The 18,521-nt window shown below is 37.6% G+C and overlaps 1 protein-coding gene across 1 annotated transcript in view; it reads left to right on the plus strand.

The window, feature by feature from the left end:
- ABCA12 (ATP binding cassette subfamily A member 12) overlaps positions 1-18,521 on the plus strand; it is a 239,402-nt gene that overhangs the window by 83,293 nt on the left and 137,588 nt on the right. The window contains exon 4 of the mRNA XM_069075204.1: positions 17,986-18,077. Coding sequence (XP_068931305.1) covers positions 17,986-18,077 — 92 coding nt within the window. The remainder of the gene's footprint in view (positions 1-17,985; positions 18,078-18,521) is intronic.

The raw sequence follows: 18,521 nt of genomic DNA on the forward strand, positions 1-18,521 counted from the left end.
TATGAAAAGAAACTCAACGCAGCTAACAGAGCTAATAAAAGGTAGTGAAACCAGAATGATACACTTTTAATTGCTCAAATTGGACATTCTGAGTCATCCTAATATTAGTAGAAGCACAAATGCATGACCATTGTGGTCATAAAATTAAAATGTATCAAAATTATTACTTTTTCTAAGTATTTCCCACACTCCTGTAGTCAGTCAGTCAATAAGCATTTGTTAGGTGTTTTCTATATGCCGGGCATTATAAGAACTAGAGATACAAAGAAAGGTACACACACACACACACACACACACACACACACATAGTTGATAGAAGATAATATGAAAGGCAACAGTAGGAGGGGCAGGGCTTAACTAGAGGAGGGAAGGAGGTTGTCGGGCAAAAGGTTCCGCAAAAGGTAGGATTTGAGCTAATGAAGAAAACCAAGGAATCCAGGATTTGAAGGTGAAAAGAGATAGCATTTCAGGCATGAGGTACAGCCAGTGAAAATGCGTGGAGTCAGGAGTTGAATTATTATGTATAAAGATGAATGAGAAGGCAGGTGTCCCTAGGCTGCAATGTACATAGAAGGAAATAAAGTATAAGATGCCTGGAAAGGTGGGAAAGGGTAAAGTTGTAAAGAGCTTTCAGTGTGAACCAGAAGATTTTATATTTGATCCTGGAAATAATCAGAATACACTGGAATTGATTGAGTGGTTGTGGTGGTGGTGGGGGGGGGGGTGATATGGTTAGATTGAGCTAATAGATTGCTAATGCAAGATCACTTTGGCAACAAATGGAATATAGACTGGAGTGAAGAAAGATTTGAAGCGGGGCTATTGCAATGGTCTAGATATAAAGTGATGTGAGCTTGTACAAATGGAAAGAAGGGGATATATTGGAGAGGTGAATGTAGAAATGAAGAGACTTGGAAACACATTGGACATGAGGAGCAAGAGAGAGAATAATGAAGGCTGAGGTTGACCCTGAGGTTGAAAGCCTCCGTAAGGGTGAAGATGATGGTGCCCTTGAGATTAATAGGAAAAATTGGAAGAGGAGAGGGTTTGAGACTGAAGAGAATGAGTTCTGTTTTAAATGTGTTGAGTTTAAGGTGCCTATAGTAAAGGTAAAATTCACCACAGAATGAAGGATATGGAATCTAGACCTTATTTAACTGGAATTCTCTGAGATTGTCAATGTTATTTCCAATTCTGAAAAAATCCCCAGGAATCTAGTCATTTGAAGATTAGTCCATGAACATTTACTTTCTCTATTAAAAAATATTGACCAAGATGGTGGAGTGAAAGCATGATTTGCCTGAGCTCTCTTTAATTCCCTCCAAACAACATTAAAATAATGCCTCAGAACAAATTCTGGAAGGACAGGATTAATCCATTTTCTAGCCAAAGACAATTTAGAAGGTAGGCAGGAAAGGGGTGAGAGTGGAGCACAGTCCAGCCCAGGCCGAGCCCTGGCAAGCCAGCAGCAGGCCTTGGGAATAACTGAATCTCCAAAGGTAGCTTCCAAAAGTTTTAGCTCACCGAGAATAAGGGAGCTGCATAACTGGTCAGAAGGAGATTACAGGGGCTCCTTTGTTGGCACTAGTATCAGGACTCTGTTACATTGCCTATATGTGATTCTGGGTTGAGGTAGCAAGGCAAGGAGGAGCACTGGCAGGAGTAGGGACTCTGGTTACAGAGCACTTGTGGTCACTCGTAGATCAGAGATCAGCCCAGGAGAGCAATGACCACATCTCCCCTTAGATTGTACCACCTTGCAAGAACTTACAGACCCACAGACCTTTGTTCTGAACACAACAGCACAAAAAGTCTTAAGGTTGGGACAGTGTCTCTTCCACCCCATGAAAAGAATCCAACTTTAACATAAAGTTAAAAGTCAAGAAATGGCAATGAGTAAATCAGGAAACAGAAATGAGAAAACAACAAAAAAAGAAACTGACCACAAAGAATTACTATAATGACAGGGAAGATCAAAACAAATTCAGAAGAAGACAATGAAATCAAAGGAGCTACATGCAATACTTCAAAGATAAATGGGAATTGTCCTGAGGTTCTGGAAGATCTCAAAAAATATTTTAAAAATCAAATAAGTGAGTTAGAGGAAAAATTGGGAAAAGAAATGAGACTGATGCAAGAAAAACATGAAAAAAGAGTTAACAGCTTGGTTATGGAGAAAAAAAAGATACTGAAGAAAATAACAACTTGGAAAATCCTGAGCTGATGCATTCATTCATTTGTTTATCTGTTTATTTTTGCTTTTGAAGTTTTGACTTTATAAATATATAGGAACTCCCAGAATAGAACATTCTATCACAGATGCAAATCTATAACTCTCTGTAACTTACAGTCTTTGAGAGGTTCCTGGAGGCACTTAGTGATTAAATAACTTTTCCAGAGTCAATAAGACTGTATCTATCCTGAGATAATTATATTAGAAATAAAGATAAAAGTAATCTCTGGGAAGAGGCATACCTATAACAGCCAATGAGTGGTTATTATCATTTAGAATCAGATTGGTAACATGGGGTCTGACTTCTTTAATCATAATTATCACCATATGATATGACATGCTTTCTTTAATACAGAGCCAATGTAAACTGTATGGGACTAGGTTCAAACAGCTCTAGAATTGTCCTAATACATGCCTGGGGACAGGCTTAGGGACAGGAATGCTACTTTGTACTGGTTTTGTTATTATAGTAAATTAATCTGGCTTGATTTTAAAATCTTCTTTCAATGCAATTATAATTAACTAGGCATAGAAAATTAATTAGTATTTAAACTACCGCTAGATAGACATCTCAGCAGGCAGGCCAAGAAAGAACTGGGTCTTTCTTCTGTTTTCCCCTTTTTAGAAAGGAAAGTAGAAGGGTGGGAATAAGCATTTATATAGTTCCTACTATACACCAGGCATTATGCTAAGCACTTTACAAATAACATCTCATTTGAACCTTTCTACAACCCTGGGAGGTAAGACTGTTATCCCCATTTTACAGTTGAGGGAACTGAGGCAGATAGAAGTTAAGTGACTTCCCCTGGGGTCAAGCTTCCTGACTCCAGGTCTAGTGCTCTATCTACTACACTAACTAGTTTGCCTTTTGGGGGAAATAGGTAAGGTTGTAACCTGGCATTCACATATCTGTTCATAAAATCTTTACTGTGCATTGACAATGGGCCAGACCATTGCTAGTAACCACCATTGCTCAGAAGTCTTTTCTCCTTTGAGGTTCACAATATGAAAATTTTCCACCCAATTCAAACAATGGCACCTGTTGTATATAGGTCTCAAGAACTTCCTGTCTCCTGGAGAGGTGGGAGAGATTATTTGTCAATAATTATTTTCTCAGTTTCAATTCATAGAAATTTAATGTTCAAAGAGACTTCAGAGTCCACCCCAAAAAGTCAACCAAAATACCCTCTTCAGTATACCTGACGAGTAAATAGTCACCCAGTGCTTGATAGAAGACATCAGGAAAAGCCTTGAGGAGGGATCCACTCTTGCACCAGCCCATTCTTTCTTTGGACAGCTCTAATTGTGAGAACATTTTTCTCTTCATCAAGCCCGAACTTGGAACTCTTTATCTTCCAACCAATGCTTCTAGTTCAGCCCTTTGGTTCAACTCCCCCTTCCAATTGACCCCAGCTATTACACTTTATTCCTCTTCTTTCAAAAGTCTTCTTTCGGGGCGGCTATGTGGTGCAGTGAGTAGAGCGCTGGCCCTGGAGTCAGAAGGACCTGAGTTCAGATCCAGCCTCAGATACTTAACACACGCACACACAAAAAACTAGCCGTGTGATCTTGGGCAAATTACTTAACCCCAATTTCACTCCCCAAAAAAAGCAAAAAGCAAAAGTCTTCTTTCTAGGTTTAACATAACTAGTTCCTCTGATCAGTCTTTCTGAAACATGAAGTAAAAGGCTCTTGTTGTCTTGGTAACTCTATCCTGGACACACTTCAGCTTATTAATGTCCTTCCTGTTGTAAAATGTGATGACCAGAGCTGAAGAGAGTAATCTACTTGTGGTCTGACCATGAGCACAATGAAACAGGACTTTCATTACTCCACTTCTGGATATTTTTGCTCTTTGCATGTAGCCTAGGATTACATTATATTTCTTGTCTGCCATATCTCATTGCTAACTCATATTAGACATGCATTTAACCAACATTCCGAGATCTCTTTTTAGAAGAGATATGATCTAGTCTAACCGAACATGAACTTGTGATGATGAAATTTTGAACCCAGTAAAAACTTCTGAGTTTTATAATTCAATTCTAGTCTGCTTATGATTCAGTCAACAAATATCTACAAAATACCTACTATGTGTAAGTCACTGTCCAAACACTTGAGAGATAAAACAAAAAGAAAAACATATTAGAATATAAACCCTCGAGTTTTATGATTCAATAGGAGATATATCACAAGTATATGATTAGGATCTGAGATATAATATAAGTGAGCCAAAGGAGAGAGCCAAACAAAATGCTCTTGGTATATTTGAGGAGGGAGAAATCAATCTAGGTCAGGAGGTAACTTTCAGAAGAAGTCAAGGAAATGGTTCCTAATCTGGGGCTTGAAGAAGGAGAAGGATTTCAATCAAAGAGGAGGATGTGAGATGTGAGATGTGAGATAGTGGGTTTTTTCTTTGAGAGATTATTGAGCAAAGGTGGGATGACCAGTCACTGTGTATGTTGTAGTTGAGATTGATGTAGTTGTTCAGGTACGAATTGGTCTGGATGGGCTCTTGGGTTTCTTTCAACCCAGAGATCATATGATTTTGTGTTTCATCTGAGGAAAAGCCTATGTGATGTTAGGGGGATGAGAAGGGTAGGATAACATGGAGCGACAAACAGCTAGTAGACCAGTTTGGCTGGAATGAAGTGTATTATGAAATAAGGCTCTAAAGGGGAGTTGGTGTTAGATTGCTCAGGGACTCAAATGTCATATATATTTTATCTAAAAGCCACTTTCTCAAATTCTTTGGTCTCAGAACTCCTTTATACTCTTAAAAATGATGGAGGGTCCCAAAGTTTGTTTCTGGGGAATATATCTACTAATTAATATTTACTATATTAGAAGTTAAAACCGATAAAATTTTAAAATATTTATTCACTTAAAAATAATAAGCTCATTATACATTAGCATAAATGACATTTCCTTGAAAAAGAACTATATTCTCCAAAACAAAAAAAAATAGTAAGAGAATAGCATTGTTTTACTTTTTTTGCATATTTCTTTAGTGTCTAGCTTAATAGAAGACAATTGGATGCTCATATCTGCTTCTACATTAAATCTGCTATGATGTTATTCTTGTTGAAGAACATGAAGAAAATCAGGTCTTATACAAATATGTAATTGGAAAAGGGAAGAGTGTTTTAATATGCGAATAGCATGTTATTGTTATCATGAAAATAATTTTGACTTTGTGGACTCCATGAGAGGGTCTTAGAGACCCCTACATATCCTTGTCCCCACATTTTGAGAACTGCTGAATAATAAGTAGCTACTAATGATTTTTGAGGAGAAGAACACATGGTCAGAAGATCATTTTGGAGGATGAATTGGAAGGGGGAGAAATTGGAAGCAGGGACACTAGTTTAATGGATTCATAAATCAATAAGTATTTATTAAGCACCTCTGTGGACAGACTCTGAGATTCAAATAAAAAAGTGATATAATCCCTTCCTTTAAAGAATTTATATTCTACAATGAGAAGACAGTTACAATAGTATAGATAAGTATTAAATTGGGGGGGAGGGAAGCATAGGGAGGGATAGAGAGGACATAAGCATACGTCTATCTTTTTTCATATTTTTGTTAGTTTTGCACTCATCTTTACTGTTCTCTCTCTTTCTCTCTCTCTCTCTCTCTCCATATCTCTCTCTCTCTCTCTCTCTCTCTCTCTCTCTCTCTCTCTCCCTCCCATCTATCCATTTCATTTTCAAAGTTTTCAAAGACCTTTGATAATATCTCATCTGATTCTCACAACAACACTATGAGGCAGGAGCTATTATTCTCCCCCATTTTGAGAGATGATGAAACTGAGGCTGAAAGAGAGGTAAAGATTTCCCTGAGTCACCCAGCTAGTAAATAGTATTTAAACTCAGGTCTTATTGAATCCCAACTCACTGCTCCCATGCTACCTAGTTGCCCATGTACTACAAATGTGTGAGTCATCTGTATAGAGATAACTCAAGCCACGGTAGGTTGCAGAGCCAAGATTAAATTTAGCTCTGCTGATTTTCAATGCCTTGAATATAGTAGGAATTTAATAAATATATGTTCAATCGAATGCTGAAATGATGCTTGTTGCTCAAAAGCATGGGTTTTTAACTTGGAGTATGTTAATTTTTCTAAAAGAACATATTAGTTTCCATCATAATCCTGTATGTTTTATTTTGTGTATTTAAAGGCATGATTCTGAGAAGGGGTCCATTGGCTTTACCAGACTATCAAAGGGGATCATGCCACAAAAAGAGGTTTAGCCCTAATGGAGACTTACCCTTCTGTAATTTATCAGTAACATCCATAAACCAGAGCTAGTTGGTTACTCTGCATCAATTCTAGCGCAGTCAGTATTTTCTGGAAGTAGCAGGTAATTGGAACTTAATTTACAAAATTAACTACAACAATAAAACTGCATTAATGCTATTTCCCACCATGCTATTAACTTTTATGCCTTATATAGCCATGCGGTAAAGCTGTGTCATATAGCTGCTGTGTTAAAATCATTCCTCCAAATTCTTTCTCTTGCGTGAATTTGTGAGCTAAACCAGAGTGTGGTGTTGCCTCATTTAGAAAGCAAAACATTTGTTTCTTTTCCATTTTGGAAAGAACAAAGGAATATTATCTTTGGCAGTGGTGTGAAAAGAAACCCACCATGCTCATTTCAATGACATGTTCATTGGGAAGCCATAATCATACTCTGCCCACTCCTCGATGGATGGTTGTCAAGGTTTTTATGATTTCTGTTATTAAGTTCATATTGCTTTGGGCTCAGCTTTGGTATAACCTAACTTTTAATAAATGGCATAATTCTCTCCCATTTCATATTACTTGCTACTTTAAAAGCAATCACACATTTAAGTTTTCCCATCTTTTGTGGTCCTCGATGATCCTGGCCTAAAGAACTTGTGCCTCCTGTCTTTCTTCCCCCACCCTTTAAGAACATCTCAGAACAGTGTGACAATCTGTAATTGCTCATGTGGTTGGCATATGGAAGGATGAATCTGTGAGTAATCTAGAAGTACAGGGTTATTTTAGAAAGAGTCATTCCTTTCCCTCCCTACCCCCCACCCCACAGAGGATTTACTGCCAATGGATCAAATGCTGCATTTCCATCATTGTGGCACTATTCCCAGCCCAATGGATACTAAAATCATCACTCTGCCCCTATTGACTTTGCTGCTGAGAAAGCTCAAACCAGTAAGAAATTATTCACACAGAAACTGAGCAGTATCAGATCTTTGACTTAGAATCTAAAAGATGTAAAGTAGTTTTGAGAGGGCTGTACCCAACATGTAGCATGGAGGTATCATTGTGTGACTCAAAAGAAGGCAGAATAGACTTCTTTAGCCTCTTCCCCACCCCAGCCCCCATATACAAAGGAGATTTTATTTCATGTCAGGAGGGGAAGGAGAAACAAATGGTTGGGGTGGGAGGCCACTCTGCTCTTCTCAGAGAAAAAGGCTACTGGTCTGGAATTTTGTCTGTCTGTTCCCTTAAATATTATTGTTAGGTTAGGGAATGTGATTTTCAGATTTAAGCTAACTTCTAGGTGTTATTTCATTAATTGGGGGAAGCAGGACCCCAAACTTTATATTCAATGCTTGCCCCTTTCCAACTAAATAGCAGTTTCATAACAAAAACACACATAGCAATTATCAACGATATCCATTTATTTAAATCATAGCAAAACAGAAATCAGAGAAAGTATACTTATTGTAATAAGTACCAGACAGTGCAGAGTGAAGGAGCTCTCCCATTGGAAGCTAGCTAACTCAGCTCAACCAAGAGAGAGAATCCTAGATCTCACAAAAGGGAAAGCTCCCCAAAGTCTCCAGTGTAGCAAGCTGAGGATAGGGACACAGTGGAGACTGCCAGCTCCTCTCCTGTCAGCTTCTAATCAGGCTTTTGCTTCAACAACCTGAAGTGAAGTTGGCATCTTCCATCTTCTTTCTTGAAGTTGGAAACCAGGAGTGCCTAATTGAGACTCAAAAAAAGCTTGAAAACCTAAGACTTAGAGAGACTGAAGAACTCTTTCTCTCACTCTCACAAACTCTGTTCTGCCTCCCACACAGGTCACTGATAAGGGGAGAGGCCCATATCAAGGGGCTTTGGAACTCAGTTTATATTCCTCCCCTGGGTTAAAAATCCTTGCAGTCCCTTGCAAAGGTCAGCTAGGGCAAGTCCCAAACTTGTAAATATACAGTATAAACACAACCATCAGCACTTTAGAACCACAAAGATGATCTTGCCTGGTGTGTCAGGCAAACAACCTTGGGTACCATTGAAACTGAAATAAAACAAATGTACTTTAACAGTACATGGTGTAGACATGTCCCTGTTCAGAGCACCACCTAGGAGGAGAGTGCAGTGACAACATGCCTGACTACATACAAGATATATAACATATGCACATTTCAGAAATATATGCATATCTATAGTACAAAGCATTCAATCAAAAAAAAAAAACATAGTTCACTAACAAAGCAGAGCTGGCTAGCAGCAGCCATAAAACCATCAAGCTGCCTATATGTAAAATACAATTTAACCATAAGCAATAGGTGCAGTGGACAGAGTGCTGGGCCTGGAGTCAGGAAAACCAGAGTTCAAATCTGGCCTCAGACATTTACTAGCTGGGTGACCTTGAGGCAAATAACTTGACCCTGTTCGCCTCCATTTCCTCATCTGTAAAATGAGCTAGAGAAGGAAATGGCAAACCATTCCAGTATCTTTGCCAAGAAAACTCCAAATGAGGTCACAAAGGGTCAGACAGGACTGAAAACAACTAAAGAGTGATAACAATAATAGTGAATATGCAAATCATTAGCAAACAGACACAGTTATACCATGACTATGACATAAAACATAGTCTAATAAATATAGCAATAGAATAAAAAGTCAGCCTACTCAAACATGAAGTAGTTAACATGTACAGCAGTAAAAATGCAATTACATGCAAGGCATATTTCACATGGGCCGTTTCTAATATCATCTGTAACTGTATGCTCAGTTTTACCTGTAACTTTATAATTTAGCCTAGCTTCTGGTCCAATAGCCTAGTTCTCTCTGCTCCTATAAGTAGCTGGTAAGAGCTGACCATCATTGTGCTATAAGAAACGAGGAGCAGATGGACTTCATATTTACCTGGAGAGGATTATACGAACTGATACTGAGTGAGAAGAGTAGAGCCAGGAGGAATTTGTACACAATTACAGACACAACGTATGTGTGACAACCAACTTTGATAGACTGGAACTCTTCTCAGCAATCCAGGGTTATAAATCAACCCCATCAGACTCATGATGGAGAGAGATGTCTACATCCAGAGAAAGAACTGAGTTTGAACCCAGATTGAAGCAAACTAACTGCCCTTTTTCTTTTTCTTGTTTGGTTTTGTTTCCTCTTTCCCATTGTTCATTCCATCTGATACAATCCTTCCTTATAACCTGACTAATGTCTAATGTAAAAATATTTGCAGATGCTATACTTGATTGTATGCCGCCATGGGGGAGAGGGGGAAAGGGAGAGAAAATCTGAAACTCAAGGAATTGTGGAAATAAATCTTGTAAACTAAAAGTAAATAAATTAATAAAGACCAAAAAATTAAAAAAAAAAAAAAGAGCTGACCATCATTATCATTGTAGACTTGTGTATCTATACCTGGCCTGGAAGCCATGTCAGGTTGGTTATTAGTATGTTCAACCTCTGTGGGTTGAGTCTGTATCCTAGGAGTCTCTATAGTATATGTATACACACACATGCACACACACATGCACACATATGTACGTATATGTGTGAATACGTGTATATGTGTGTGTATAGTGATTTTGGGAAGGAAAGAAGTTGCCTCTAGGTTCAGTTTTTCTGTCTTGTAATAATATATATAGTGTCCTTCCTGGATGCATCACCTTCAGCATCCATATCCTTGTCAGAAAGTCTTTGTACTGCTGGTGAACAGTCTCCTTTCCTAGGTGAGTGTCCATTAGTTTTCTCCACCTGCCCACCAAGTCCAACTAAGTCTTCTATAGACAACAGGTAGTTGCAGTAAATGGTCTTGATAGGGTCCCCTCCAATCTCTAGGGCTTTTTGTAAACAGGCACATTTCCCAGTCTCTCCATTACTTTGTAAGGATTAGCTTTCCATCTGTCAGCTAAATTGTGAGTCCCTCAAATGCCAGGGATTCTCAGTAAAATTCTGTCTCCTTGTTGAAGGCCTTGATGGTATGCTCTGGTACCATCACATCTTTGGTTTCTGTCACACATCTCAGCTGAATCTGGGGCTAAGTAGGAGTGTGAATAGTTGAATCCCCTCCTTCATGGGAAGTACCAAAACACAAATCAATACCAGGTGTGGTTCTTGCTTAAACATGAGCAAGTATGGCATAAGGCCTGTACTGTAGCATCATTTGTGGTGGAATTATAGGCATGAACTTGAAATGAGACCGTTGACCGCTTTTGTTCTGGTCTCAACATTCCCATTACTTTGAACAGCGTGTGGTTAAAATGTTCAGGCTGTGGGTCTCTTTGAGTAGGCCTAAACTTTTTGATTCTTGTCCAGGCCAACGTTGCCTTGAGTACCAGTGGGTTTTGGAACTGGGTTACAGGAGCAAAAAAAAAGTCTGAGGTGAGAAAAGTGAAAGTAGAAAAGGAAAAGTCATTCATATTTTGGCCTACAGATTCCCATTTATCAATTTCATTTTATTGTTTTCTTTTCAGAGTATTTGACAGGTCAAATCACTAGTTATTTCATCCTTTATGCAAAGATTGGGTGAAAAAGTGTTGCGGAAAGCTCACTTTGTACAGGCAAAAATGGAAAAATGACTTGACTTCTGTGCAGGCCTAGACATTTATTTCAAATCCACTGTACACAGGATACCCTCCTAGACACTGGGAGAAGGCGCCTAGACAGGCAAGAGAAGGCCTGATTCCCCAACTTGAGAAAGACAGCTTTTGCAGATTGGCACAGAAAAAATGCTTGGGGCAGGAAACTATTTCAGTAATACGTGGTATGATGTTGCAATGAGTAACAGTGATTATGGCCCCAAATAGGCACCATGTCTAGAAACTCTGGTAGAGACAGTATTTTTTTTCTTAATTGTAAACTTTATTTTAATTTCCATTGACCAGCACAAGTATGTCACTCTCCGGCTCAAAAACAAAAACAAAAGACTTCAGTAGCTCCCAATTGCTCCTAGAATGAAATATTCATCCTTCAGTAGGTGTTCAAACCTCTACAATCTAGCTCCAACCTACCTTTCCATCCTTATTTCTTATTTTTCCCCTTCCTTTAGGGTGTTCTATATTCCCTGAAGTCAACGTTTCAATCTTCTGTCTCTTTGCCTCTGCAAGGGTTATTATTTCCCCTTGCCTATAATATATTCCCTCCTCACCTTGGCCTCTCCCCATCCTCATTTTAGTCAGGATTCAACTCAGGGGCTCCCTCCTGAATCCTAAACTCCCAAATTGTTAGTGTTCGCTCCTTCATCAAATTATCTTGTATTTAATGTTGTAATTGCCCCCCCCCTCACCCCCCTTTGAGGGCTGGGGTTGTTTCATTTTGGGCTTTTGTATCGTTAGCACTTAACAGTGCCTGGGGGCAGCTAAGTGGCACAGTGAATAGAGTACTGGCCTTGGAGTCAGGAGGACCTGGGTTCAAATATAACTCCAGACACTTGACACTTAACTAGCTGTGTGACCTTGGGCAAGTCACTTAACCCCATTTGCCTTGCCTTCCCCCCTCCAAAAAAAAATAAACAAACCAGTGCCTGGAACATAGCATGTGTATTATAAACATCTATTGAATTGCATTAAATTCAAACATATACATAAAAGGCATCAAAAAAGAAACAGCATATGGGTACATTTGCAGGATATCTCAATATTTTTGTCCTTCCCCTCCCCAAAGTGAGTGTAAGGACACTTGGCAATTCCTAACCCATGTGCCTATTTTCTCATTTCTATCAAATTTCTATGAGAAGAGATTAGTCATATATTGAAGGTATCTTTGATGAAAATATCCCCAATGAAAAGAGAAGAAGCAGGATTTTGCAGATGATTTTTCATAATAAACCACATTTTCACAATTAGACAATTGATGGAGGGATTTAGAAAATGCAAAATGTGGCTGTCTCTTATTTCTTTTGAAAATTACTTTTTAACATTTCATAAACTTTTGTTTCTACAACATAGTTATTTCCAGATGTGCCTCTCCCCTAGTCTCTACGATTTCAGTAATCTTTTCTTGGAAGGAAGGAAGGAAGGAAGGAAGGAAGGAAGGAAGGAAGGAAGGAAGGAAGGAAGGAAGGAAGGAAGGAAGGAAGGAAATGAGTTAAACAAAACCAACACACCAACCTCTTCAGATAGTGTATGCAGCATTCCACATTCATAATTTCTCCCTCCAGAGAAAGGAGAGGGACATATTCATCATCTCTTTTCTGAGGTCAAAATTGATTATTGTTCTAATATTTCTTGATGTCTCATTAAGTTATTGATTTTTTTCTTCCTATTCTAGTTCTTAGAGAATCTTTTTTTTTAGGAAAAGTCTACCTGCCACTTTTTAGTTATTTAAATTCCTTTAAATTCTTTACTTTTTAGTGCTTTTATTATATTTTCTTTTATTATATATATATATATTATATTACATTTTCTTTCTCTTTTTTTCATTTAACATTTTCAATTTCATTTCTCTTTTTTTTTTTTTTTAGATATTCAGGTAGTTGTTATGAAAAATTTGTTTTCCCTGCTCTGCTTACAATTGCATCTGCTTTTTGTTTCCGGGAGATTTGTGAATTTGCCATCATTTTTGTTACTTATAGGTATTTTCTTTGATTTGCTCATCTCTCTCCAATCATCCAGCTCCTGAATAGAAGCATTATTCTGGGCAGCCTCTGCCCTTGATGCACTTTTGGGTAGGGAGCTTGGTTCAGCTTTGTCTCACTCTGGCTCCCTTGAAGTCTGTACCAACTTCCAACTTCTGAGGTTAACCCCCTTGCCTTCTTTCTTTGAGGTTCAGAGTAATAATTTTTCATTGTATTTTTAAAATCACTATTTGGTCTGTTGCAAACTGAAGGATTTTGCTGGAGTTTGCGGGAGGTGGTTAGTCTAGTCACCTCTGATCCAGGCAGTCATTTGGGAAAGAAGTCCCAAGATTGAATACACTAATTACTTAGGGTTTGGATTATTTCTGTTATTCTTTTTATTTACATTGTTATATTGTTATTCATGTTGTTTCAGTCGTGTTTTTGTGACCCCGTTTGGATTTTTCTTGGCAAAGTACTAGAGTGGTTTTCTATTTCCTTCTCCAACTCATTTTACAGATGAGGAAACTGAGGCAAACAGGATTAAGTGACTTGCTCAGAATCAGATAAGCTAGTTAGTGTCTGAGGCTAGATTTGAACTGGAAGATGAGTCTGTCTTTCTGACTCCAGGACCAGCGCTCTATGCCACCTAGCAGCCCCTAGATTATATTGTTATGGTTATTATGTATATTATTTTCCTGGTACTGACTACTTTACTTTCCATCAGTTCATGCAGATTTCCCCATGTTTCTCTGAACTTCTCACCTACATAGTTTCTTAATGCACAATAATATTCCATTAACTTCACATACCTAAATTTGCTTAGCAATTCACCAATAGATGGGAACTGTCATTGTTTCAACTTTGATACCACAAAAATGCTACTATAAATTTTTCATACATGCAGATTCCTTTGTTCTCTAATTTTGAACTCATTGGGGGACTACATAACCAGACAGCAGTGGGCTCTGCCAATGGTGTATTAGTGCATCTATTTTCCTTCCAATTTTGATTATTTCCATTTTTTGTTACTTTTACTGAGTTGCTGAGTATAACACAAATTTTCATCATTGTTTTAGTTTTTACTTCTCTAATTACTAATGATTCAGAGTGATTTTTCATGATTGTTGACAATTTGCTTTTATTTTGATAACTGATTGTTCATATTGACCTAATGATCTATTAGATGAATGACTTTTTATCATATGTTTGTGTTATCTATTTTTTATTACAAAAAAAAGGTTGAATTGTTGGAGAAAATGTAGTCTTTTAAGCTCTCCTAAGACAAAATGTATTCCCTACATATATTAAAATCATAAAAGATTCCTTGACAAACCCAATCCTCAAAGATAGCTTTGTTTAATGATCTTTTGAATATCAAAATCAATTGGGGCATAAAATAGGTAGAAATATGCTCACCAGGGTCTTCTACAGTGTTGTGGACAATATCATGTACAGGATCCAAATGGAAGAGGGCTTTCTTTTGAATGGGGAAGTTTTCCAAATATATTCCTATTTTCATTTGACATCATGATAAATCTCTTCATTCTAATTCTAATGTTAGGGCTTTCTTAATGAGACATCCTTATCCACTTAGGAGTGATTGATGTAGTAATCTACAAGGGGAAAAAATTGGATGCAAGATCATGACATGATATATAAGTGAATAGGCAGTCCTTTGAGTTTACAGATAAGCACATATATCTTGTACAAGATGGGCAATGAGCTGGCCAAGAATTGAATAGCATAGGTTGGTTTGTATATGGGAAATTATTCAGTATTGTCCATGATCCCAAGTAGTTTCCTTGTATGAAATCTCATTGTTTAAACACCAATATTCTCCTGGTGATGTTATGAGTCTATAAATCATGGAATACCATGATTTCCTATGAATCAAAATGATGAGGCAATAAAAGGGAAGTCTATGTGTTGGTGTAAGTAGGCCGTTTTAATCAATTGCACTTGTGTGCAAAAAAAAATTACATAAAAATATCAAGGACATGCATGACAAGAAAAGGAGATGGGCTAACTATACAGTAACAGCAAGGGATAATATAGTCAACCCAATATGATGCAAGTTCCCCTGCCCTATTAAGACCTACAAGAAGGTCTCTGATGTATTGTGTAGACAGATTTATGGAAGGATGAGTACAAGAATCAAACAAGGTGAGAAACATGAATGCATTGTAGAGAGAATATTCACATCCTATCACTGATCCATGAAAGCATATCGTATTTTGCTAAGTTAAATTTTCAAATTTATCTTGCCAATCAGCTAGTAAAGCCCTAAAAGCTTGTGGCAGAGAAAATGAAAATTTTGATGGGGGTGGGGGGGCGTAGGAGTTTGGCAGGAAGGAAAAGAAATATATCCAGAGCATAGATGATGCCTTTGGAGGAAAAATCACAGGTGGAACATGATAGGGAAGGCAGTATAGGCAAGAAGCCACAGGCAATCCCTGTATCCCTGAAATTAGTATGTACTGAAAAGTGTGTGTGGGGAGAGAGAGAGAGAGAGAGAGAGAGAGAGAGAGAGAGAGAGAGAGAGAGAGAGAGAGAGAAGGGAGAGAGGGTGGAGAGACAGAGAGAGACTACTTACTAAAAACCTACTATCTGAGAGGAACTGTGCTAAGTGCTATGGATAGAAATGCAAGCAAGACAATCATTACCCTCAAGGAGCTCATATTTCAATGGGGGAAGATGACAAATAAAGGGGTGCTGGAAGAGGGAGAAGAAAATGGGAAGGTTGGTGAGGAGGAAAGAAGGGAAGAGTTGTGAAGGCGTGAAGGCCTGGGCTCCTGCAGATAAAAAGGATGCTTTATGACATGCTTTGGAGTATGTGTGTGTGTGTGTGTGTGTGTGTGTGTGTGTGTATGTGTGTGTGTATTCTCTAAGGAAATAGTGTATATATATGTACACATATGTATGTTTACATATATGTGTGTACATTTATATATATATATATATATATTATTTCAAATAAAGTCCCATTTTTCCCCTCCAAAGACATCTGACTCTCTACCCTGTAGATCTTGAAAAAAAGAAAAAAGAGTTGTTTCTTCCCTTTGAGATGGCTTAATTAAGTTCCATCTGGAAATAAAAAAGATGTACTAAATGGCTTCTTAAGGTCTTTCCTAAACTTGTGTGTTTTCCTTAGCTTTCTTGGTCCCTTATGATAATTTCTTTTCCATATTCTTACTCTTCTCTCCCCATTCCATTTATCATTCAGTTTCTATTTATTTCTTATACCCTGTTTTGCTCTTCTCAGCCTGTGTCATTCTTTATTGTGTTTTGGTTTTTTAATTCTATTTTACCAATCAATCAACAATAAGCAATATTCATTGCCTACTGTGTGTCAGGCACTGGAGCTATAAATACAAAGACTGAAACAATTCTTACTCTCTAGGAACTTGAATTTTTATTCTTGGGAAAATCTCATGAGAACAGCTGTTTTTATGATTTTCTAGTCTTTCTTGTACTAATCGAAACTGAAAAGCCCTGAGAAAATAGATAGCCAAGTGAACTCAAGTTTCTCAAACTTTCAAAAACTTCAACTTGAGAAAAGGAAAAAGGTTTAGGTCAGTTCTTATTTTAATCTTGCCTAGTTTTACCATCCCAAACAGTCAGCAGAAGGAATGAGCAAGGACTTAAGGGAGCAGTATCTAGTCATGAATAATTCACATACACCTTATGAATGAATGCAGGACTTTGGCTGCACCTAGCACACTTTATAGGAAGAGACAGGAAAAACATTAAGGAAAGCAAACAAATGCTACTTCTGTTCTCTGTTTGAAAAGTGGGAACAGAAAGAAAGGAAATGATCCAAATTTCAAGAAGAAACCATCTAAATCAGAAAACAACAGAGAAGTCTGGTATGAAAATTCTGGTCTGATTTTCAAAGATTAAGTCAAATATAGCAAGAATAGTTAAAAGAAATTTTCCTCTCCACTACTGACATGGAATCTCTATACACCTTAACTAAGCTGCTGTGTTAAACACTAGACCAGAAATCTTCACACACACACACACGTTATATTTGTCCAAATCTAGAGGTAAAGTCTACATTCTCCTTAATAAAATGTTTTTTTCCTTTCTCCCAAATGACCATTTTCCCCTGGCCCTTGTATTTATGTAAAGGCTGACTCCTACAGAGATTCAAAGTCAGTGTACTGGGATGCAAATCCTTCCTCTGAGGTTGATTGCCTGTGTGACCTTAAACAAATCAGTTTCCTCCTCTGTAAAATGAGAAGGCTGGATTAGATAGGTCAATTCTGAGGTCCCCTTCCAGCTCTTCCTCTATGATTTGATGTCCCCTCCCAAATTTTGGTCTGATCAAATTCTGTTTTTGTTCCCTGTAGTAGAGTAACCCTGTTTGGGCACTTAATTGTCTTACAGAAATTAAAAAGCTATTTCTATGAAATGAATTTACTAAATGTACTAACATACTTACAAGAAATGTTTTAGCATTTATCTGGATATGTCACAGAAATGACTCATCTTGTGTCATATCCAAATATCCTTTCAAATGTCTTCACATGGAAAGACATTTTTCCTTTCATGTTAAGAAATAAATAGGTTTCATGTACCCTTCTCTGCCCTCAAATCATATTTTTTGTCTAGTCTCTAGTAAAAGAATGGATTATGATATAAGCTTTCATATTTCATTATGAAACTTTTCATCTCTTTTTTTTGAGAGCTTAATACAAGGTTAAAGTAAAAATAACTTTCCCTAACTATCTTCTGGACCATTTCACATGAATAAAAGTTCACCTTGTAAGAATCTTTACATTGGTCATGTAAATCTTTGTGTGTTCATCCGTTAAAATTCTGAAAAGTAGATTAAGGGAGGGAGAATGGAAAAATGGTATCACATCCCTGAAACCCACTATATGATGCATTGCTGTAACTTCAGTGGTAAATTAGTGTGTGTGAAGTTATAGGATTCTTTCTTATCCCTCTCTAGTGAGATCCAAAGAAAGTCATCCAGCCCGGGAAAGGACAGTAATTCATCACCTCGGAGTGCTAAATTTCCAGAAAAAAGGAATACATCACTGGGTAAGCTATTCTGTTCTTTTGGTAAAGCAAGTGAAGGTCTAATCTTTTGAAAGTCTGTTCTCTAGTCTCAACTTTCCAAACTGAAATGGAATGCCCAGAAGGTATCCCTAAGAGACCGCAACATTCCTTATGGTTGCCTGGGGGTGATGGTGATTTATATTGATTATATTATACTATACTATACTATATTATATTACATTACATTATATTATATTATCATGTTATACATCATACCATATCATATCATAGTATTCTTGAGAATATGTAGATCAAAGCCTTCTTCAGTTGGCAGAGTCCTTAATGATTGCATGGGCAACCTTCACAGCTCTTGACCATGTAAGATCAGGGATTGTGCCCAGTTCCTAGGAGCCAAGAGGAACTCTAAAAAAATTTAGGAGATAGGAATATAGTAGCAAACAAAATGATTAGAAACTTCTTCCTCCC

Source organism: Petaurus breviceps, unplaced genomic scaffold (assembly GCF_028583685.1).
Source record: "Petaurus breviceps papuanus isolate PSGF00001 unplaced genomic scaffold, PetGlider_PUasm1.0 90903, whole genome shotgun sequence".
NCBI classification, from domain to species: Eukaryota; Metazoa; Chordata; class Mammalia; order Diprotodontia; family Petauridae; genus Petaurus; species Petaurus breviceps.